At 53.0% G+C, this 23,548-nt stretch overlaps 1 protein-coding gene across 1 annotated transcript; it reads left to right on the top strand.

Moving 5' to 3' along the window:
• Positions 1 to 1,403: 1,403 nt before the first annotated feature.
• FKBP1A (FKBP prolyl isomerase 1A) lies at positions 1,404 to 16,927 on the top strand. Its single transcript, XM_024200920.3, has 5 exons — positions 1,404 to 1,523; positions 1,626 to 1,673; positions 12,457 to 12,569; positions 15,249 to 15,410; positions 15,868 to 16,927. The coding sequence occupies exons 1-4, from the start codon at positions 1,487 to 1,489 to the stop codon at positions 15,375 to 15,377; spliced, it is 327 nt and encodes a 108-aa protein (XP_024056688.1). The 5' UTR covers positions 1,404 to 1,486; the 3' UTR covers positions 15,378 to 15,410; positions 15,868 to 16,927.
• Positions 16,928 to 23,548: the final 6,621 nt, after the last annotated feature.

Genomic DNA, 23,548 nt, shown 5'->3' with positions numbered 1-23,548 from the left:
GGGGGTGTGTGAATTGAAATATTTCTACAGTTAAGAACAAAGCAAACCAGGAATGTTGGAGTTTGAATATTTTGCTTTCTAAAAGATTTGAGCAATGAAGTTCAATTAAAATCCTGTGTTCCAGCCTCTTATCTATTATGTCATGCATCTCCTCTTGTCTCGCATTTTAATGCCACCCGCTGAAAGTGTTTGCTTTTTTAACGCTCTTCCCTGTCCGTGAAGCATCCTTGCTCACATAGCAAAAGTCAAATTCCTCCACTTCAGATGAGGAAATAAGACGTCTAACTAGAAATAATCCTCTTCAATGCAAAGCCACTCCTGGGTCGCGAAGAGATTTTTGGATAAAACAGTTGCTCGTGTAATGGGGGGAAAGCGCCTTTGAATGTAGAGTTCAAAGTCTGAGGGCTTGTCTACAGGTACAGAGCTAGAGCCCGGATGCGGCGGCTGTAGCGCTTTAGTGAAGATGCGACTACTTCTCCTGTAGTGTCCAACTCCCCGAGAGGTGGTAGCTCTGGCGGCAGGAGAACCTTGCCTGTGACACAGTGCTGTCCCCTGGGGCGGGGCGGGTGTTAGGTCAGTATAGGCTAGGGTGACCAGACAGCAAGTGTGAAAAATCGGGACAGGGGGTGGGGGGGTAATAGGAGCCTATATAAAAACAACCCCCAAAATCAGGACTGTCCCTGTAAAATCGGGACATCTGGTCGCCCTAGTATAGGGTGATCAGACGGGTGGAGATTAGGGGCTTTGTTTTATATAGGCAACTATACCCTCTCCCCGAAAAAACCCGTGTCCTGGTGTTTCACAGGTGCGAGCTGTCAGCCCAGGTCGGTGTAACGGTGGATTTTCACCCCCGCCCCGAGCGATGGCGTTACACCGATACAGGGAGGCCGGGGCTGACACTGCTTCAGTGCAGCCCCCCAGCCGCCAGGGGCTGACCCCGACAAGCGCTGGGAGGGAGGCGAGCTCATGGGGCTCTCTGGACACTCTTACCCGCCGGCTCTCTGCAGCGAGCCCGGCCTGGGGCAATAGGGGCGCGGAGCGCTACCTCGATGTTCCCAAGCCCCAGCTCCTGGAGTCGTGTGACTGCAGCGCCCCGGTCTCGGGGGAGGGGGGGGGGCGGAGACGCTGGGACACGTGCCCGGCGCAAGAGGCTCCAGGCCGGCGGGCGGCAGCGGCTCTGCTCAGGGGCGCCCGGTTCCCATGGCAACGATCCCGGCGCGCCCTGTGGGGCCAAGATGGCCGCCCTGCGGCGGCCCGACACGGCTCTGCGCGCAGGGGAGCGAGGGGGTGGGGGACTTCACGCAAGATGGCCGCCGCCTCCGCGCAGGGCGGGGCCTCTCTAGGCGGCGAGCTCTCTATGGCGGCGGCGTGCGGGCCGGGCCGGGCCGAGGAGGCTGCGCATGCGCACGCGGTCTCCTCCTGCCTCCTGCGCTGAGTGCGGCGGCTGCGGGATCAGGCGGGCGGCGGCGGCGGCTGTGGCAGCGGGATGGGCGTGCACGTGGAGACCATCGCCCCCGGAGACGGTGAGGGGAGCCCGGGCCCGCCGCCCCCCGCGGGCTGCCCCCCGGCCTCGCCCCATCCCCCCCCCGTCCCACCGCTCACGGTCTCTCTGTCTCTCCCCGCAGGGCGGACCTTCCCCAAGCGCGGACAGACCTGCGTGGTGCACTACACGGGTGAGTCCCGCCGCGGGGGGCTGAGCCCTGTGGGGTGGGGGCTGTGCTGGGGGGCCGTGCCCTATAGGCTGTGCCCCGTGGGGTGGGGGCTGTGCCCCGTGGGGTGGGGGCTGTGCCCTGTGGGGTGGGGGCTGTGCTGGGGGGCCGTGACCTATGGGCCGTGCCCCGTGGGGTGGGGGCTGTGCTGGGGGGCCGTGCCCTGTGGGGTGGGGGCTGTGCCCTGTGGGGCCGTGCCCTATGGGCTGTGCCCCGTGGGGTGGGGGCTGTGCCCTGTGGGGGGCCGTGCCCTATGGGCTGGGCCCCGGGGGGGGGGGGGGCGGGGGTGCATGGGGGGGGGGGGGGGGGCCATGGGATGGGCCCCTGCCCCCCCTCCCCCCCCCCCAGGAGTAAGCTTTTGCGAGGCTATGAAGAGGCCTGGTACAGAAGGAGTCTTTCCTTGTGTACGTGCCCCCCTAAGTGCTGAGACCAACCCGCAAGAGTCGAGAGCAGACGCCCCCCCGGACTGTTTAAGGGGTAACCGTTCACTGCAGCACGCGAACAAGCAGCTGCTTTGTAGCCCTATGTTCAGGCAGTCCCTGGTGGGCTGTGTAACTCCTTCGCATGCAATATTCTGCTAGGGATCATCTCACTTTGTTCTTTGCTGTGTCTCTTCTGATGGGTTCCCTAGAGACAGGTGCATTTAGCAGCCCCACCCTTGGGTGTAGGTCAGATAGGAGGTGCTTTGGTGAAGTTTCTGGGTGTCCTACTGTTTGGTTGGCTCTGTGGTCTAGCAGGAGGGCCCGCAAGCAACTTGCCCTGTCATCTTTCCCTAATGTCTCCAGTGTTCTACCCTTCTCAGCCAGAAGTCTGTTCCCTTTGATGGTGGAAAAGGGATAAGCATGTGGGATGGCGGCATGGAGTCCAAATGCTGTGTGCTGTGGGTCCATCTACATTACAGGTGTCAGGAACCTGATTGTAATAGGATTCCAACTTCAGCGTAAGCAGGACTATAATGCAGTCAATGTCTTGATGCTGTCCAAAGCCTCAGCCACAGAAGAAGGGGAAGGTCATGGGACAGTGTTTTAACTGGGTCCCAAGACACAATTGTATTAGTGTAGAGTGTAAGTACCATGACGTGGTTGATAGTGTTTCCTTTACACAAGAAGTCAGAGGTAGTTCTCTGTTTTGGAGAATCCTTTCCGTGAAGGAGCTGTTCATTCTGTGCTCTGGTCAGGTTATTATCTCTCTCTCTCCATAAATTCTTGACTAAACCTAGCTGTAAAGTCTTCCTGACAAGCAATTAAAAAAATTAAAACTGTGTAGAAGGGTTGGGCTTGCTGCTCCTTGGCTCAGAAATATCTGAGCAGGCTAACCTTTCTCCACAGCCGCACGCCCTGTAGTGACAAATGTTCTTGTTCCTGTCCAATCCTCATTCCTTGCCTGTTACCTTTTAACACTCTCTGTGATGTAACATTGAGCATCTGCTGGGACAAGCAACTAGCCTATTTTACCCTCTTTGGCGATTCTTTGCCCTCCTGGTTGGAAGCCGGATTGGCTGTGATGTAAAATGGCACACCAGCTCAGCCAACCTGCAGCTCTCAATTCTAGGATCAGCTCTGTAGCTGCAAAGAGGGGCAGTGGGAGATGCCAGCTGTCATTTGGTGAGCGATGGATGTTTTATGACTTGGTTGCCTGTCTCTGTTCTGGCTTGGTAGTGTAGGACTCCCAGTTGGTGGTGGTGGTGGTGGTGGTCATTCCAAGGTCTTTCTAAGGCGCATGTTGCTATAGCTTAGCCTATTAGCACTGTCTTCAGTAACTTGGTCACTTTTAAGATAAATAATCTCAGATAGTTCTCCCCTGTCTCCAATGCTCCAAACTCTAGTCTTCCTCCTGTCCTAAGAAAAGAGGGGAGGCGGCAGTCTCCTGGGGCTGCTACAGTTCGAAGAAGAGCCACTGTCGGGATGGGGTGAGGAACGCCTGGGTCCATCTCCCTCCCCCAAGCTGTGGAGCCGTGCCCCTTACAGTCCTGCCCCATGGTGGGGATAGGGGGAGGGGGAGGTTCCAGGGTACGGTGAGGCTAGATCTCTGTGCTTGCTCCTGCAAGGCTGATGGCTCACAACCAGGCCATCTGCTTCTCCTTCCTTCCCCGTTAACCTTTTAATCGGGGGCGGGGTGGGGGAGAGGAAATGGGGCTGCCGGCAAAAGAGGCAGCCCCATTTCCTCTGCCAGTGGAAGAACAAAGGGATGGCTGGCAGGCACTCAAGTGGCTCTCGGTGGGCCAGTGTTGCTGCCTGCCAGCCCTCCGAACTCCCCAGCAGCATCCCCTCTCCCATCCCTATTGCGAGCCTTTACTGGCTTTGAGGCAGCACAGAGGCTTCTCCCTGGGATCCCTTCCTAACTCCTCCCCACAGATTCATTCAGGGGGAGTTGTCCCAAGTGTTTCCTTCCCGTCCCATCCCCACTACAGATCTCAGGCTCCTTTTAAAGGAGCCTGCTTTCTGGGCGCCCCCCCCCCCCCCCCCCGTTTATATTCTAATGGCCATTGGGGCTGAGGATTTGCTCTGAATTTTTGGTTCCTTGAGAGAATGGCAGCTCAGCAGTGAGAGACCCTGGTCTGCTGACCCCCCGGGACAATGCCAGCAAAACTCTCCAGTCTGCACAGTGGCTGTTGGCTCTACTACCCCCCTCTCCCTGTACGTGGGGCTTGTCAAGAGCAGGATGAGTCAAGGCCTGCTGTGCAGATTGGAGAGGGGACTTGTGTCCTAAGTAAACGTTTCAGGCATGCACAGCTCAACTCCCCTGTCCCGCTGGCTATTTAGTAACATTCCTGGAATCTAGAACCGGGTAAATGAGAGCACTAATTTGGAGCGCATTGTATGCGGTTCCCAACAGGTACCTTAAAGGGCACAGATATGGGATTAATCCCCAACTCACAATTGTCTGAAGTGCAAACAGCTTCTACTCTTGGCAGTGAAGGAATTTCCGGTCCCAAGGCTGCATACTTGTAGCTTTCTGTAATGGCTCACAATCGCTACATGGCAATGCAGGTCTTATTTAATTCAGCTTCATTACGTTACCGTTCTGGAGTCATTTGGTTAGAAAGTTATTTTTTGTCAAATATCTAGTTCTGAAACCATTATTGCAACATAATTAAATGGGGATCTTTGAGAACGGTCTATTTAATAGATCAATGTACCTATTATGTTGAATTTGCAAAGCTAGAGAAGCTCAGGCTCTCTGGCATGGATGTGACTAGCAAGAGCAAAGCAGCTTCGCTGGGTGCAGGTAAACCACAGCGCTCCTGTTTCTTTGTCCTATTTGGTTTCATTTTAACACATAGAATCATCTGGTTCTCGAGCGCGGTGACTTAGGTAAAAAGCACGTATCGCGTTTGCCAACAGGCTGTGGAGAAGTCTCTCTAGGCTGCCACTTCGTAAGTGTGTGTTCAGGATGTTCTTTAGCAATGGAATGTGTGTACTGCACGTGTGGGGTGGTAGTGGTAGATTGACATCCTTGGAGCTTGATGTCTCTAATCCGCACAAGCTGTATTCATGGGCCAGAGCGGCCGTGTTCCCCTGAGCTTCCCTACCGAGGTACCTCTTCCACGGGGACCACCTCTAGCAGAAAGAGGATGCTCTTGGCTGAGTGCCCATTTTGGCTTTCACCATAGACACCTGTCCACCAGGAACTAGACCTGGAGCCAACTCAAATATGTAATTGATCAAAATCAGCCACTCTATTGTAGGGTAATCAGGATTGTGCCTGTCTTTAAAAAGGGGGCAGGGTGATCCTGGCAATTAGACCAATGCGCCTTACCACCGTGTCAGGTAAACAAGTTAGAAGAATAGTATTAAAGCACCTAGGAAAGCATGCTAGACCAACCAGTACTGTGTGTAATGGGAAGTTGTCTCTCTCCAACCTGGGAGGATTCTTTGAGAGGTTAGTAATGCAGCGGCTAAGGAGCCCTGCTGGATGGAACACATTTGGGTTTTCAGAAAAGCCTTTGATAAAGTCTGTTACAAAAGGCTATTAAGGAAACTAAGTCGAGGGTAAAGTTCTCTCATGTATTAGAAACTGGTTAAGAGAAAATAGTGGGACTGAATAGCCGCTTCTGAACGGGGAAGTAGGTTAATTGTGAGGAGTCCGAAGGATCCGTGCTAGGGCTGGTTACTAATGATCCGGGGGGGGGGGAAGGGGGTAGGATGGCAAAGTGTACTGAGGCTGCAGTTATTTAGCTCAGTTGGGACTCGAGGGGATATAGAAGAGCCACAGAAAGACCTAATGTAGGTGGGAGATTGGGTAACATGATGGGGGTGTTCACATAGCGCTTCTCATTGTGGTGTCTGCACTCCAGACTTCTGGCTGGCCGTGGTAGGTGGAGGGAGTTCCTGTTTGCTGAGGGTGAGCTGGGTGAGGGCCGGAAGGTGAAGTTCAGTGGCAGCAAATGCAGGATGTGGGACACCCGAAGGGAGATGTAGGTGTCACTGTGGCCAGCTCAGTGAAAACACTTGCTGCACGGTGGCACTGAGAAAGAGGCAGTCGGGTGTGAGGCTGCACTGAGGGAAGGACAATATCCCCAGGCTGTTGTGGAAGTTGGTGGTAGCCTCGCCTGGAATACCGCGGTCAGTTTGGGTCATTCACATCTCTACAGCACGTGGCAGAAATTAGAAAAGGTCAAGAGAAGGGCAGTGGATGTGGAAAAGCTTCTGTAGGAAGAGCCTAGGAAAAATTAACACTGGTTAACTTAGAGGGGAGATTAATCAAATAGTGTCCCTTAATTAATAGCATCTCACTGACCTTGTTAGGAGTTTGTTTAAATTGGTTTGAAGGTTAGAATCTGTCCATGTAGGCTGTAAACTGTTTGGGGCGGCGCCTGGCACAGTGGGTCGCTGATCCATGATTGGGGCCCCAAGGTGCTGCCATAAATACAAAGCATGACTGTTGTCTGTTGTTAGGAAGAGATTTCCCTCATGGGTATGTTATTACATAACTGTCCATTGTGGGGTTTAACACCTTCCTTTAGCATCTGGCATTGGTCACTGGCAGGATGCTGGACTGGTGACCTCTGGTATGCTGCTGTTATCCACAGGCTACCTGTTGGTCATAACTGAGCCAAATTGATCGTAGCTGACCTAGCATTGCAAGGTTTCCTGCCCCTTTACCAGTCATTAGGAAACGCAGCTGGCCTGAGCAGAGGTGTCTATCTTAGAGCATTAGGATGACATAGGCATTCTGTTCATACCTCGTGCAATAAACAGTGCTAGTGCAGGAATGTTCTTTGTTTTCCATGCCATTTCTCGCAGCCTCTTCTCCAGTGAGGGCCCCATCTACCTTGACGCTGCTTTTCAGTTTAGGAGATGGAGGGGCCTGAAGCTGCTGGTTTATCCAGAGGGCAGGCGGATTTCAGGCCATCCCTCTTCCAGCACTATTGACCAAGAGGGCAGGGTGCTGTGCAGGGGAGCTTTAGCTGGCTTGCACATTGCATCTTGGGAACGGCCAAGTGCATGCTGTCTGCAGCTCCTGAAGCAGAGCCAAGGGCTGTGCTCCGGGATCCCTGGTGCAGGAGGTAGATTGCTTTCTGGATTTCATGCCCTGCAGTACTAGTACAATGCCTTCTCTTTCGCATTGCACAGTAAACATAACCCTGTCTGCGAACCTTAAACTTCCTGTTGGCTTGGTTTTGCTGTCAGCAGTTTGTGCCATTATCTCAGAGATCAGGCCTCCAAAGAGGAATTGGTACAAGACTCCACATCCTTAATGGCATGGGAACAGCCTGCCTGAGTGAGTGGCTCTTGCCCTGGGCCAGGCAGCCACACTTGGTCCATGGAGGTGCCTGGGCTGGAGCTGCGGCACGTCTATTCTCTGTGGGCGTCCCTCGCCTTTGGAGCTCACTACACCCTCCACTCTGATGTAGCCCAAAGTTGAGTTGCAGGGCTCATTTCTTTTTGAGGGGGAGGGGCTCTTGAAGAGGGGAACCTTGCATGAGAGGCGATGCTAAGGGAGGGTGGGGGACACATCCTCCTGTCTCCTTTTGCAGCTGGTTTTGCTCTGTGGTTGTTTCTAAAGGCGTGTAGACCTCAGCCAGCGACATGGTTTGCAGTAATAGTAACATGCCAGATGCAGCACGTTGTCCTCTTGCTCAAGGGGACGAATGAGAAACACCCAGTCCAAACCCACTACAAGAGTAAATACAAAAGGCCCAGGAAGCAGAGCTCTGCCCATGGGAGTCGGGAGGCAACGTCCCGGTGGGCAGCCTGGCTCTCTCCCACCCCGGCCATCTCCACTGCCGGAGAGCAAAGGAGGGGGCTGGGGTTCCCAGGGTGCTTTCCTGCTTGTGGGCTCCATTTCAGCCTCTGATTAGTTGGTGTCTTGATGCTTCGCCTACAGCCACTGGAAGGGAAGAGTCTCTGGTCCCAGAGCATCTGAAGAAAAGAGGTAGCTGTCTTTGCTACTCTGCCCCTCTCTTTTTGGATGGTTCTCCGCTCGGCATAACTCCAGGACCTGCTAGAGCTTCCCCAATCCACTGCAGTGTGGAAGTGACTTGATTTTTGACAGTGTCACAGCTGCCCAGAGGGTTCCAAAGAGCATCTGTGAAACTGACTAGCATCCTGTTAATTTCCCTCTGCCCCATGCCACAGAGGCACTAGAGCCATGCGTTTGCAGACTCAGGAAAACACTTCATCGGGTCATACTTGGAAAGTGAAGCTCTTCAGGGCTGGGGCCACATTTCCCTGTGCACTGCTTGTTACAGCGGTGCCCTGATCCTGACTGGGGCCTCTGACATGAGTTTAAATTCTGCAGGAAATTGCATGCCTTGGTGTCCCCCCCACCCCACACATTGGCCAGGGCAGGAAGCAGTTCACTGGTGCACAGACTCCGAGCGCTGGCCTGGCCGTGGTGCATTGTACCTGAATGTAGAGCAGGCAAGGGTAGGGAATAGTTTCTCCCTTTATGTCGCTATAATTTGCAGTTGGCTTGTGGGAACGTCTGCTGATCTGCTCCCTAGCACTAACATCATACCCAGGCCATGAGATGCTCAGCTCTATACCGAAGTCACAAGCTGTAGGGGAGAGGAAATCAGTAACCTTAGTGCCATCCCTGGTGCTGTAGGCATGCACACCACCAGGGCTGTGTGCTAAAATGAGGGTGCAGAGGTGCAGGGGAGAGGAAAAGAATAGCCATGCCTGTCCCTTTGGAGCTGAGGGGCTCCTGTGCCAGACCCATCATTAATAGAATGATGATAATTGGGAGAGGAAAGAGGAGCTGGGGGAGGGAGGGGATTATCAGCGAGAGGGAAAGTTGCTCCAGCTGGTTGCAGCCCCTCCCTGGCAGCATTGTGTTCTGCTTCCCGGAAAGGAAGCCTCGGAAGAGAACACCGTGGTGGTGGGAGAGGGGAGGATAGCGAAACACTGTCCAGCCTGACCCTGTAAAACTACCAGCCTTTTGCTCCCTGCTTTGGTGCGGCACCCAGTGTGTGGCTCAAAGGATTGTGGGATTTGGGTGAGTCGCAGCAGACGGTGGCTGGTTTGTCGATCCCAGGTGCGAGAAGGCTGAGAACCGAGAGGGATTGTATCCCCGATAAAAGCAAACAGTGACTACTAGCTCATTGTTCCCTGGGCCAGGATGGTGTTTTGCTTGGCAGGGCTATGCTGGTGCTGACTTGCTGAGCCAGGGACCTCGGAGTTGAATTCTTTGGTGCAATGGAGCTGCTTTCCAAGCACTGGGCACATTAGCAGTATTTGAAAAATCCCTGGAGCTTATTCCTGTAAATGAACAAAACTCCAGCAAACACATGCCTGCGTGGAGGTAGGGTGGAGTGCTAGTGGGTGACCTGAATGGAGCTGGACAGTACCGTGTGAGAACTGTGCTAATTGCCGTTAGATCTCCTCTGACACACAGCAAGGCACGGAGCTCCTCTTAGCCTGCCAGCACTCTCTGTACTCGCAGACAATCCCCATTATCGGCCGGCTCGCCTACGCTGTCAACGGGGCAGCGCCATTGCGGAGCCTGGGGCGCTGCGAGCTAGAATGGGGGCCGGGCGCTCTGTGCTTTGGTTTTTTCACTATTGTAAGGCGATGGTAATTACAGCCCTTTGGGAGGTACTCTGGAAATGTTCTGTAATGGATTGTACGAGAACGGTCTCCACACGGCAACGTGCTCCAGCCTGTTATTAAATCTGAACTGTGCCGTGCGGCGAGGGCTGTTTCACACCGGTTAGAAAGCGTGTGGAGCACTGCAGGGCAGATTTCACTTTGTGTACCTGGCTTTGGAATTATTTTGCCTTTCAAATGTGCTCTGCTGGCTTTGAGTCTTTAGTCTCGGAAAGGCAGGCGGTGCTGCCTCAGCACTGCTGGGGAGCGGTGAGCTAATGGGCCCCGTTTGGAAAGGCCTTGTCTCGCTTGGTGTGGGCTTTAGTGTCTATACCCCTCGGGAATGCTGGTTGGATAGCAGCAGGCGGCCTGGCGAGCAGGGATCCCACCCGCTGAGTGTGGTGTTAGCAGTCCTGTCAGGGACAGCCGATTTGAGCCAGTGCGCACACAACTCATTCCCAGATTGATCTATCAAGGAGCAGCTCATCTAGTCGGCATTGTGTAGGGCGAGTTCCTGTGCTGCGTGCATCTCCCTTCACTGGTGTATTCACACATGCGAGGAACTTCAGTGGTTACTGCTCCCCCAGCACGTGTCTTTGTCCGTCCCCTTCCTTCCATTATATTGCTCCTCTCCAAGCGGCTCTACCCAGACCCATATCCTTGGCCCTCCCACCCACTTCCTATTTGGTTATGGCCCTAGACACGCTGGCTGCTGTGATAACACAGTCTGAAGTAAGATGTGATTTGTTCTCCCCATGTACACAGTGCATTTTGTCCTCTTGCCCCCGGGCAGTGACTCACTGTCTGCCCTGATTAGGGGAAATCTCTCTGGACAGTGCCCTGCTGGACGGGACCATGGATTTCTTTTTCCAAGAGTAAAACAGCTTCTGTTGGGGAAAACCGATGCTTGTTTTTGCAGAACTGGGGAAAAGAGAAGTGTGGGTAATGCAGTTAGTTAATCATTACCCTCCTGGTTACTCTTCAGCCTGTTTGCAGTAGCTAACTAGCCTGTTCCAGTCTGGTGCCTGTGGGTGTGGATTTCTCAGTCACCTGTTGTTAGCGGGATCTAGGGCTCCTGTAGAAAGGAGACCCGTCCCTGGGCTAAACCGCCTCAGGCATCCTTTGTAGCAAACTGATAGTGTGACCCTTTAGTTCTGCTTACAGACCCGCTTCATTGCCCTGCTTCGGTTTAGTGAGCACAACGATTTCCTGTGCACCTTGAGCCCCTAGTTCTGTGGCTGTTCTCGGAAGCCCCATGGTTTGGATTTCTTGTGTTGGTGGGGTCCCAGCTCAGTTCCCCTTGGAACTGGCTAGACTGTCACCTGGCTGCCTCTGGCCAGGTGTGGAGGGCTAGAGGAATGTGTGGGATGAGGACAAAGCCAGTAAAATGGGATGCTGACTCCATGAGAACACCCGGTGGTGCAGAAATCACTTTTGATGCATTGTGTGTTCCTCTCATGTGTGCAGCCCCCAAAAGGACTTATTCCTGGGTTGGCCGTTTGTGTCAGAAACTTGGCCAATGGACAAGCTCTGCTGCTTGTATAAGGCAGTGAAAGCTCCCAAGTTTCCCCAAGAAGGTCACGGAAACTCCAAGGAGCAAGGGAGGGAACTGCCAGAAGAGGAGGAAATTCCTCCTTTGCTTGTGTTCAGGAACTATATTTAGCCCCGAGGATGTTAACCTTGCTTTATCCAAAGTACCAATGCGCTCACTGTGGTAAGGGCTAGGTACAGGGCTCCCTTAGAAGAGGTGTGTATTCTGCACCTAGCATAACATGGCCCTGATTCTGGCTGCAGCTTGTGGGTTCTTGTGCGCTCAAATCCAAACTGAAACAAGCCAGGGGATCCAGGAGAAACGCCTTGATGCAAGTGCCTCCATTACAGCTTCTAGCAGCAGACCAACGTGGGTGTGCTGTGCAGTGTTGGCTCTCTAAAAGCCCTGCCATCTCCCCTCTTGGCTGGGTGGGGTTGGTAGCGCAGGAGCCAGAAAGCCTGGCGTTCACTGCACAGCTTCTTTAAGCGTTGCGTGCCTGGTTGGCATGGCAATTGGTGGTTGCAGATCTGTGGGCATAAGCGAGAGGAGCGATTTCTCTGTGCTCCTACAGACTAACTGGGGATTTTGACCTTGTGAAGAGCAAGGTGCGATCAGGCCAGCAAGAACAATGGTGCAGTCTGATGTGCGACATGACCCATCAAGGAGCACCAGGAGATGGAAGGGCTCTTCTCCCTCCCTGCCATCATTGTTGTTCCCATCTTCCTTTTGGGTTCGTGAGGCTTGCATGTGATCTGACATGTCAGGAAGCTGTTCCTGACCCAGGAGGGAGTGATAAATCCACCTGTTCTGTCTGAACATTTCTTCTCTCCGTGACCTTAGCTTCTCCCCTTGCATTGCCAGCTAGAGAAGGCATAGCATCTGGAGTTGCACTCAATTCATTGGGTCCAGTTGCAAGTGGTGTTTGGGAACATCTTCCCTCTGGGAGCTCTGCAGTCTGGGCTGTGCATCCTGTGGGGGCACCTGTACTTGAAAAGCTGCCCCCTGGAGGCCAGTAACTGACCTCTGCTGGGAGCCCTCCCTGATGCCAGGACTGCAACGTTTGGCATCGGTGTCTGGGAGCCAGTACCCTGCTGTTCACATGGGTGGTCAGACTTCACCAGGGTCTGACGCGGCGTGGGGTCTTTTCCATGCTGCGTGTTTGACGTATTGCTTCTCTTTTCAGGTATGCTGGAGGATGGGAAAAAGTTTGATTCCTCCCGCGACAGGAACAAGCCATTCAAGTTTGTGATGGGCAAGCAGGAGGTGATCCGCGGCTGGGAAGAAGGGGTTGCGCAGGTGTGTTGCTGTATCCCTCCCTGTCTGTTGCGAGGGCTGTTTGGAGATGAGCAACCGAGGATCAGAGACGTGGGAGAGACTCATGCTTGCGGCATGTGCTGTTCTCTTCTTTTCCCCGATCCAGGATTTTAAGTGTGGGAGTAAATGTCACCTTCTGCCTCACCGCCTCCTGGATCTGATGAGCTCAGCGGGGTTGGGCCTGCCAAGCCCTTCAGTGGGACACCTACAGGGTGTCAGTGACTCAGTAGGTGCCATCTCTCCTGCTGAATCTGCACTGACCCAATGTCCCAGCACAGTCTCTCAGATGAGACAGACCCAAAGTGGGGCTACCATCTCCCGGGCTGCCCCTCCTGCTTGGGAAGAGCTCCCTGTAAACATCTGCAAAATCATTGTCCACCATCAGATCTCTCCTTAAAACTCTTCTTTGCTATGGTGCCTACAAAAAACTGGACAGTGGCTGGCTGCTGGTGTGCTCAGACCATCGCCTGTCATGCTGACCTATAGTGCCTCACTGTTTTCCTTGGGGCTCCCCTGTATGTCTGTATCCATCTGGCGTCTCAGCTTATACTTAGATTGTCAACTCTGTGGGGCAGGGACCATCTTTTGGTTCTGTGTTTGTACAGCACCTAGCACAGTGGGGCCCTGGTCTATGACGAGGGCTCCTAGATGCTAGATAGTAAATAAATGTGTCCCTTGAAAATGGAGCCCAAGGCATGCTGTAGGCGGGAGAGTGCAAACTGTATTGTCCTGGCCAAATTCCAGTTGGGTTCCTGGGCTCTGCCCTGCCCCCTTTGAGACCCTGCAGTTTCAGTAGAACGTGGATACTTACTTCCCATCGTTCCTGACTGTGCAGGGCTCACGCTTCGCCTTGTGTGTAGCAGTCCCTGCGTAATCCAGAGCTGGCCAGTATCCTGAGGAAATGGTCTGTGAGCTCCCCTTCTCGCAGCTCATATGAAGGGCATCTCCTATTCTGCTTCCTCTCCTGAGTGCATCGCCTTAACCGGGATCTAAAAATAAGACGTGTAGCCCATTTTCAGTGTGTCCTTTGCTTTCCTCTTTCAAATGCTCTTCCTACTTCCTGTTGTCTACTCCCCTCCGGCTTCCTGCGCCTCCAGTTGCATTCCCTGTGTCCAGGGCCTTGGGCCTTGCTCCTGTTCCAGGGTGCGTAACTCAGATTTGCATCCATTTCACTGTCAGTCTTCTGTGTCTCTGTAACGGGGGGTGTCAGTCTGCCCTGTTCTTTTGTCATCTCCTCCTCCCTCAGAGTGTTACTGTCTCTGCACTGCTGTCCTTTCCCCACCTGGCTGGGCCAGCACATGTAGCCAGAAGAATGATGGTATTTTCTAAAGCACCAAACTCCCATTGACTTTCACTAGCAGCTGGGTGCCTAACTCGCTTGGGTGCTCTGGAAAAATCTCACCCCAAGTACCTTCCACCCGAAGTGATGGGGGCAAAATGTGTGCTGGGGTGGGGCTTCCAGGGCATCTGTGGCTTGGAGGACTAACCATCACTAGGCAACGGGAGTGCCCTTGTGGCTGTTGTCCTAACATGTCCACGTCTAGGCAGGGGTGACAGGAGGAATCTAAGCCAAGTCCGAGATTTTCCCCCCAGTCTCATTCTTCTCTTACTGTTGGCTTTCCGCTGCGCTTTGCAGAGTGCTCGTGGGTGGAACGCTGAGCTATCTCCGCTCAGAGTGGGTGGCACAGCAGGCTTCATTAGCTGCCTTTGTCCGCACAGCACATGTGCCAGTCCCCGTGTCTTTGGTTGACGTCCCATGCAGCATGCCTGTAACCCAGCCCCTGATCGGAGCAGAACAGCTGTCTGCTGTAATGCTGGTTGAGTCAGGAACTTGGATACAGGTGCATATCTCTTCCATGGTTTATGCCAATCCTCTGCAGAACTGTGGAGCCTGGCATCAAACTTACACTAGCTGAGGCTGCGGGTCTTTGACTAACCAGAGAAAGGAGCATCTGCCATGATGCTGAAGTACCGTGGGCAGAAAGGTTAGTGCACATAGCTAACGTATTCCCTTCTCACAAGAATCATGAGTGCATTAATTCTGAGTGAGGTGATTCCCATGTGCGTCTGTCATCTAGTCTAAATGGAATTAGTTCCCACACAGTCACCTCCTAGATCCATCAGTAGGAGCAGGATGGAATCTGAGCACGTACAGGAGATAAGTGACTTCTTCTCCCTCTTTGTCTTCAGGAATAACCCGAGGAGGAGGATGGGCTGCATTGCAAGGGCTAATTATTATTAATTATCTGTGTTACCCTAGTGCCTGGGAGCCGTAGTCATGAAGAGATGCTGGTCCATGTGCTAGCGACGTACGAACCCTGAACAAAAGGCGGCCTCTCCCCCAAAGAGCTTACAGCCAAAGTATAAGACAAGATAACAGATAGCTACAGACAGACAGGGGAATACAAGGGAACAATGAGACTTTGTCAGCGTGACGGGCAGTGGTCTGAGCACACGAGCAGCCTGACCGTGGTCATTGTTCTGTTGTCTGTTCCCTGCATGATGTCTCCTCTGTGCGGTGGGCAGAATGCCCGCGTGCTAACATCGGGCGCTGCCCTGTGGGTAGCTGCCCCAGCTAGAACATGCTTTGCGCTGTCGAGGTGCCTTTGCCTGGTTTGGAGTTTTTGCATTCATCTGACTTCGTTCTGTGTCTTTCCACAGATGAGTGTTGGGCAGAGAGCAAAGATGATCATCTCTCCAGATTACGCCTATGGTTCTACTGGCCACCCAGGCATCATCCCCCCAAATGCCACGCTAATTTTTGATGTGGAGCTTATGAAATTGGAATGACAGGAGGCCCCTTCCTCAACTCCCTGTTCTTGGGTAGGTGAAGGCCAGGAACTGCCTGGTGACTGCCAGCACTTGAACTGCATGTCCTACAGTTGGTTCTGCTCATCTCAGAGGAGGGGAAGTAGCATCAGTCAGAAGTGTGTGGGGAGGAGGGGAAGGTGTTGCCTGTAACAGGGTTTAAGGAAAGTAGATAGAGCCTGCTTGTGTGTAGAGATTTGGGTGGCTTGGCCTGCTCCGAGGTGAAGCAGAGCATAGATCTGCTCCTAACCCAGCACAGCAAGTGGGGTTTCGTGCTGCAGGCGGGAGAGTTAATTGCAAAAGCTGAACATGCATCAGAATGCGCCTGCTCTGGTAATAACTGGGCTGCAATGGTTTTGTCTTCAAATCCCTTCATGTACCCCAGTTACTCCCTCCAGGGGTCTTGGGACTCCGAGTTGGGCTCCCTCCGCAGCCTACTTTGATGCATTGGCTCCTCTTCTCTCTCCAACAGGTTTGGCACATGGAGGAATCCAGAATCTCAGCTTCAAGAAAAATGCACATGACTTTGTATGAAGCTTTTCCTGATATTCCACTACACTCATTGTATAACCATATACCCTGATTGAATGTGTCTGATCACGCAGCTTTGCTTCTGACTCTTCCTCCTTGTATTGTGGTTTTATGTCTTTTAAACTATACGCCGTAAACCTCACCATTTGGGGGGTCAAATTCTTAATCTTATTTTTGTTCTGGGTATAGATTAAGTTGTGTATGATCGAGCATTTACCAGTAAGTACACTGATGGGTTAACCTTAGATAGGAATTGTTTGAACAAAGAAAACCTGTTAATTTTTTGGATGCAAATATCTATTGTGTATTAAAAAAAACAAATTGCTGCTGCTCCAAAAGCCATAGCTATCGAGGAGCTATCGAGGGCTGATTGACTCTGGAAAGCAGAGTAGTTCTAAGCTAATGTATTTGTTCCCTTGGCTGAAACTGGGCCCCTGGGAGCGACTCGCTTCCCCTTTCCCGTCTGCCTTGTGGAAGGACAGTTTCAACGCGGTGTTGATGCCCCAGCAGTATTTTTCCTCCAGGGTGCCTGGGGCTGCCCTTACAGCTGCCCCCATCGCTACCTGTTGACTTTTCCATCTCTTGGTTATTTTCTCTTGTATTTCAAAGACCTTTTTATCTTTAGCCATCAAAGCTCTGCAACTACCTAAATTCAAGAACTTGAATTGAACTTTTTAAATTGAAGGTGCTGTTTATGGGGGGGGGAGGGAGGAGATACAAAAAGAAACCAGCCCACAAGAGAAAACCCAAACCCCAGTCGTCGTCATTACGACTTAGACCTGAGTGTTCTCTACCAAAACTTGATGCTGGTCATCACAGCCTGCAGCAGTCTCACGTATGACGCACAGCTCCTGCTCCGCTGAGGTCCTTCCCACTCGCCTGCCTCTGCCCTGTGTAGTAATTTTTGGTAAGAGAAATTGCCGCCATCACGTCCTCCTCCACCACATTAAAGTATCACGTTTTATTATTGCAATAAAATGCTTTATGCTGGCTTTTCTCAACTCCTGTGTCGGAGGTTTTTCGCTCGCCTCTCTGCTGCTTAGCCCGGCTGGCTAACCGCGCTGACACGGAAGCTGGGGGTGGAGGCAGCAGATCTGTGCGGACGCACAGCTGCCTTTGTTGGCTGAGGTGTGCCAGCTCTCTCCAGAGCAAGGCATTTGAATTTGGGATCTCGGCCCTTTAGGCTCAGAGAGGCTGAGAACTTGCCGTCAGGCTGTTAGGCGCCTTGAGTGTCAGTGACAGGGCAGCCTGCCTAAGTTCACATAATTGCATTACCGTAAAGCTATTAAAAGTATCACCTTGCAGGCGTTGAGGGGGCGAATTGCCTTCACCTAAGCACCAGCTTGGAGCGTTCGAAAGCCCTGGCTGGAATGGTTTATCCCTCGGTCTCAGGGCATTGGGCCAGGGCTTAGCGTTCCAGTTCTCAGCGCTGTTCAGGGCCCCTGCATATGGGGCGGGGAGCGAGCCCCGTTTCTGCACGGAGGGGAGGGGGGTGGTACAGCCTTTAGCAGGGAGCACACAGGGCTCCTGAGGCCTTTCTGATTCCTAGCTGATTAGTGGGAACAGCAGCCATAAGCTCCGCTGCTGGCGACTCTGCCCTGCTGCTAGGAATTGGGTCGTGAGTAGGGAAGGAGGTTGGCAACCCCTGCTGGGGAGAAGTTTGTCTGATTGTCACAAATGCAAAATGTTTGACGCCCCAAAGACCTTCTAGTTCCCCACCTCTGTCATCTCTCTAACAAGTGCCGTGTCTTTCTCTCTGCCCCTCACCCCCCTTTTCTCTTCTGGTCACCCTCCCCTGTGTCCTGCTTGCCTGCGCGCGCTTCCTAACCCTTGATTACTTTTCTCTGTGCCGGACAGTGAATCTGGCCAGATTGTGTCACTTTTACTGCCAAGCGGGAGCAGCAGGAAATTGAAATTGCTTCTTGTGCAAATGGAGGAAGAAAGTCAGTGGAGGGTGAGTGTGGGGCTGGGAGCAGACACACTGCTGTACCCGTCCAGAGGGCTTACTCTGCACTGGGGGTACGGAGAGGAGACCTGATGCTACCGTTGGTGGACATCAGCGATACCAACGTTGGCGTTTGTCCGTGGGAAGGAGATCAAAGTTACACCTTGGACTCTGGTTTAGTGGCTGTTCGGTAGCAGAAGCTGGGCAGCACTCATGTCCCTGCAAGTAGATTTGCCTAATCAAAATCCATCTCTCTAGCCTACGTCTGACAGCCGGGCTTGTGCTCACGCACTGCTGAGTTCACTTAGCTCTTGGGCCACGGTGGTGGCTTCATTTTATTTATTTATTTATTTTTGGTCCGAGGGCATGAGAGGAATTTTGAGTCTTGAATTTGTTGAGGGGGGAAATGATTGCTAGTAAGCTATAGAGCGGGGGTAGGCAACCTATGGCACGCACGCCGAAGGCGGCACTCACGCTGCCCGGATCCTGGCCACCGGTCCGGGGGGCTCTGCAGTTTAATTTAATTTTAAATGAAGCTTCTTAAACATTTTAAAAACCTTATTTACTTTACATACCACAATAGTTTAGTTAGATATTATAGACTTATGGAAAGAGACCTTCTAAAAATGTGAAAATGTATTACTGGCATGCGAAACCTTCAATTAATCAGAGTGAAGAAATGAAGGCTTGGCACACCACTCCTAAAAGGCTGCCGACCCCTGCTGTAGATGGTACAGTCTTCAGCACCCTCATACAAAACCAAACAGCCCATAAACAAAAACCTGGAGGGGGGAAATCTTTGTCTCTGTGTTAGGTGTTTTTGATCCAAAATGAGATTTGTTTACATCAGAACGGCCATATTGACTCAGACCAATGGTCCATCCAACCCCTATCCTGTGTCTGACTGGTCAGTGCCAATGCTTCAAAGGGAATGAACAGAACTGGGCAGTCATCAAGTGCTCCAGCTTCTGGCAGTCGGAGATTTAGGGACACCCACACCAGGGGGTGCATCCCTGATCATCTTGCTTTGGGCGGGGGGGGGCCTGAAAATTTAGTTTTGGTTTGAAACAAACCAACTATTTTTGGTTTGGGGATTTTTCAGTTGTTACTGGAAAAAATCCAGTCCCTGTCCAAAAGAGACTACCCTGTTCTGCAATCTGCTCAGAGCAGCCCCCGGCTCCTTGTGACTAGATCCGGGCCGTGCTCCTGGCTCCTCATGAAATTGCCAAAGACCTCTGATGTTTATCAGTTTCAATAACATACTGATTGCTTAAAGCAGGCAAAACACATGATTCGGAGTTGATTTCTTTCATAGTAGCAGAAGCTTCCCTCTCGAGGGTAATTCATCCAGCAAAGGACAGAATAGTCGTAATTACTAAAATGCTTCATTTAATGAATACTTTTTTTCCCTGGCTTTAAATGTGAAATCATTACTGCTTTCTGTCCGGGCTCTCCGAGTGCCTGGTGCAAGATCACTGGAAGAGCTGAATTCGAGTTGCCCCATCAGGGTTTCCGCTGCACTATTCTCCACCCCAGAGCTGGGACAAGAGGAGGAGGATGCTGAGGATTGGCACGAGGAGGCTGAGCTGTTGGCATTCCCTTCAGGGGGGGCAGTAAGAACTGAGGCTGGGCATAGCCTCCTGTGGCCTTAATGTTCAGGTCCTCCAAAGATCTGCTTGCCAGAGAGGGAAGGGGGGAGCTGAGGGTGCTAGTGAATGAGCAGGAAGTATATATCTAAATAGAATTCTGCCTTTGAGGCCCTTTTATTTTGACTCAGCAAGCAATGGTGCAACGTTGACTGAGCTGAGCCAAATCTCTGCTTTCACCGTTCCCCAAACCCGCGACTGGGTTTGTTCCTGGAGAGTTGGCCGTTCCTGGGTTGGGAGGGGTGCTGCAGGGTCTGCTCCCTGTGCAGTGGGGGAGTTTGCCCAGCACAGATCTGCACTCAGGTGGATTCTCCCCAGTGTAAGTGCTCTGAAGTCTGAGTGCTGCCATTTGTGGACATCAAAGATCTCAACAGCTCAGCTTACAGGATTCTTTTGTGGTAAGAAAATAGCAGTTGACCCCTTCTCAAGCTCCATCAAAGGGGGAAAGGGGCAGACAACTTCCAAAGAGCTTTGCCCTGGGAGAGGGAATGGAGATCTAGAGTAGCGAACATAAAGCCGCTTGGACAGAAGTCAGATTCGCACCCTGCTCTCATCACGAATGTGGCCTGTTCACCTACAGCCATCGCTCTGTCACAGCGCGTCCTCCGTTGCCTTGTGACTTCAGCAGGGCAGTGAGTGGAGGTGGTGCTTAGGGATCTGGCCCCAGGAGCCATCGATTAACTGCACTACGAGCGTGGATCTCTCGCTGCCTTGTGAAGGTGGGTAACCAGTGGCGTGGCACAGCGGAGGAGATTGGGGTGTGGAGAAGTTGGGTGACTTGCTCAAGGCCACGTGAGGAAGCAGTGGCACAGCTGAGCACGCTGAATCAAGCTTTCCTGAATCCCAGCTTCTTCGCCCGCCCAGCCACCAATTATCCCAGGGGCTGAGTCCCTTCATCAGACAGCAGTTCTGTGCCTCGCGTCGAAATTGTCACTATTGACAGTGCCAGTGATTCAGAACTCGAGGGGGAGGGGGTGGGATGGGGTGGGGGGTTCCACCCTTTAAAATAACGTCTGAGTCACCACCTCGCCTCTGAGCTCCTAACAGCGATACTGAGGAACTGATACTCTTAGCCCTGCTGCCTCACCTGCAAAGGCTTTGGCCTGTCATTAAAATCAGCCCCCCCCCCCCGCCCCGACTTTCTGAAGGCCTGAGCGTGAACCGGGGCTAGAGGAAATTGAGTGCAGGGCCGCCCAGAGGATTCAGGGGGCCTGGGGCAAAGCAATTTCGGGGGCCCCTTCCATAAAAAAAAGTTGCAATACTATAGAATACTATATTCTCGTGGGGGCCCCTGCAGGGCCTGGGGCAAATTGCCCCACTTGCCCCCCCCCGGGGGGCCCTGATTGAGTGGGATTTTCTAAAGCATCTATGGGCACTTTTGCTCTCAAGCTACTTTGATGCCTGTGAAAATCCTGCCTTACGTTAAAGCTAGGGCCAGCTCCATCTTCCTCTGAGCTGTGAGCCTAAGCCGCAGCGTGGAGCCTGCCGCGCTGAATGTCTCAGCGTGGCTCCAGCACCGCTCTGCTGCCCAGTACGACTTGGCCAAAGCACTGAAACTTCTCCCCAGGCTCAGCGGCCGGGTGCTGCGGCCGGATCCCAGGACAGCAGCGCCTTTGTCCTCCAGGCGCCTGGGTACAAACGCTGCCGCCTGCTGCTCAGCGCTCCGTGCAGAAGGACCAACTCTAGGTGGGTGCTTGAGGCACAGATTAAAAACCAGGCTGCAGGTTTCTTTGCTTTAATTATTAACCAGCGCCTGGCAGTGCTGCGTCCTGCGGAGCCCCGCGGGAGTGTGTCTGTGCAGGCTAAGCAAAGGCAGGCTGGCTGGGCCGGTGGAGGCTGGTTTCTGGCTTTTGGGGGAGTTTATTCTGAGATCAACGATGGCTCATTTTTAGCAGTAAAAATGGCGTGTCAAGGTATTTTCCCTGGATTGTATCAAGCCCTGGCCTCCTGCCCTTAGTGAGGTCGACTGTTAGAATGGCACTCCCGGGCGCCCCGACCCCCACACGCGGCCAGTTCTGGATAGCTTCTCGCGGTGTGTGTCCAGCCCAGCAGTGAGTTTTCGGTCCCCACCGGGATGCCAGAGCCCACAGAGCAATCCACCTCCTGCTTTTCAGTCTACTTTTCCCCCTCCCCCCCTTTATGTAACAAACGCATGAGTCACTGGGTGGTGAATCTAGCTCCATGCCACATGTTTGACCTTTTGGTGCTGAACTCATGTTCTGCCTCCATTTATCGTGGCCGTGAAAATACTGTAATCTGCTTCCTTGTTTTCTATCGGGTTCATAAGTGACCCCTCTGGCTCACAGCCCCAATTCCTGTGCTACTTAGCAACAGTTGCCATACAGGCCAAGTGTAGCAACGTTAAGCAAGCGCTGGCGGTGCCGTGTCTCTCAGCCCATTGGCCCTCGGATGGAGCCTTTCCACCCACGGAGCCCAGGTGCAGGATGACGGGTTTGAACAGGGAGCTGATGTCACGAGCAGAGCGGGGGGTCATACGTGGCTGTTCCCCCCGGGGAGCTGTCGAGCGGGGGCTGTGCTCGAAGGGAGAGCGTGGGAGTGAGTTGGGGTGTGGGTGGAAGGGCTAATGCACGAGGGAAACACGCAGTTCCCTTCTGTGATTGTCTCTCCCGCACCCCGGTGTATCTCCAGCAGTGGGAGTTATGCATGGTGCGAATTTGGTCGGGGGTAAGTGAAGGAGCTCGGAGGCCAGAAGCTGCCCCCCTGCTGTTCTCCCATGTGTGGTTCAGACAGCAGCTGCCAATCTCTGCACGCTGCCCCAGCCGCTCGGCTCTGGGAAAAGCCAGGCGCTCAATGCACCACGGGTGGTTGGATGGCAGTCCCGGTTCCCACCCAGCGACCTCTCCACAGAGCTTGTTCCTCCAGGCGTGAGGGGCTCCGTGTTCCTGTTCCCGAGTGCAGGGCCCGAGGGAGGATGGCGTCTATTTCTCTGCAACACCCATGAACAGCCCAGGGCGGATGACTCCTCCAGCACATCCCAGGGCCTCAGTCACGTCACGTCCATGCCTAGTGCACTGGGGCGTGGATGGATCATGGGCCCCATCCTGCTGCTGGAGAAGCCAACAGGATTTTTTTCTATTGGCGTCAATGCGGTCAGGCTTGGGCTCTGTGTCTGTGTCCAGGGCTGAGCACAGGGGTAGTGCTTAACAAGCAATCCGCCTAATTCTCTTGGGGGTAAGAGTCCAGCCCGGAAGGTGAGTCTGGCCAGTTATCCCAAGCAGTGTCCTGACGAGGGTGGAAGCCGAGAGCGGGAATCTCAGGGTGCCCAAGGCCTCTTATTCTACTCTTGCTAAAGTAGGTCAGGACGCTCAGCTGCCAGGAGAGAGATCAACAATGGCTGTATGAGCTCCATTGTTGTAGCTTTTTCCGGGGCTGGGCCTCTCTGAACAGACAGGGCCGGGTCCCGGCGACAGGATGCAGCCTGCAGGGACTGTGCGAGTTCACATTTCTCTCAGCAGGGTTTGCAGAGGGAGCCCTGGCTGCGTTCTGGCATGTGGCACGTAGATTCCCACACGCTACGCGACAGGCAGCAGCAGGGACGCGACAGAGGGACGGACTCCTTCCAAGTAGGGATGGTTTTTCAAAGGCGCTTTCTTTAGCATGAAATAGAAATCTGTGTCGTCCTGGCACTTCTCGCTTAGTTATTGTCGGCTGGGTCACTTGGACACTGTCTGGGTAAAACTAATATATAATGGATAAAAAACCAAAATTCATTGTGTTACAAATAGAACCTCCGATTAGTGAGACGCTGAAATCAGATGCACTTGTCACCGTGTACGTGGAGTGTTTCCTTTTTGCTAAGTTTGGACTATAAATAAAAAGTGATCCTATCTTTTTTTTTAAAAGCCCAGTAAGGGAAAAAGCCTGAAATGCATGGGAGTGTCTTTATTACTACAGCTCTTGTAATGTTGATAGATTACTGTCTGATAGAGAGACAGTGGGGGCTGGTGGATAGAGCACGAGTCAAGGACTCAGGGTGGGTTCTAGGCCCAGCTCCGGTAGTGGCCTGCCAG

Source organism: Terrapene carolina, unplaced genomic scaffold (genome assembly GCF_002925995.2).
Source record: "Terrapene carolina triunguis isolate 2854851 unplaced genomic scaffold, T_m_triunguis-2.0 Scaffold130, whole genome shotgun sequence".
Taxonomy (NCBI): domain Eukaryota; kingdom Metazoa; phylum Chordata; order Testudines; family Emydidae; genus Terrapene; species Terrapene triunguis.
The sequence above is the reverse complement of the archived record's forward strand: the minus strand, read 5'-3'. Positions and strand labels throughout refer to the sequence as shown.

Excerpts from the sequence above, each read along its gene's own strand:
- FKBP1A (XM_024200920.3), top strand. The coding sequence starts at position 1,487 with ATGGGCGTGCACGTGGAGACCATCGCCCCCGGAGACG. Across the intron at positions 1,524-1,625 it reads GACCATCGCCCCCGGAGACG|GGCGGACCTTCCCCAAGCGC; the intron begins GTGAGGGGAGCC and ends CTCTCCCCGCAG. Across the intron at positions 12,570-15,248 it reads GGGAAGAAGGGGTTGCGCAG|ATGAGTGTTGGGCAGAGAGC; the intron begins GTGTGTTGCTGT and ends GTCTTTCCACAG.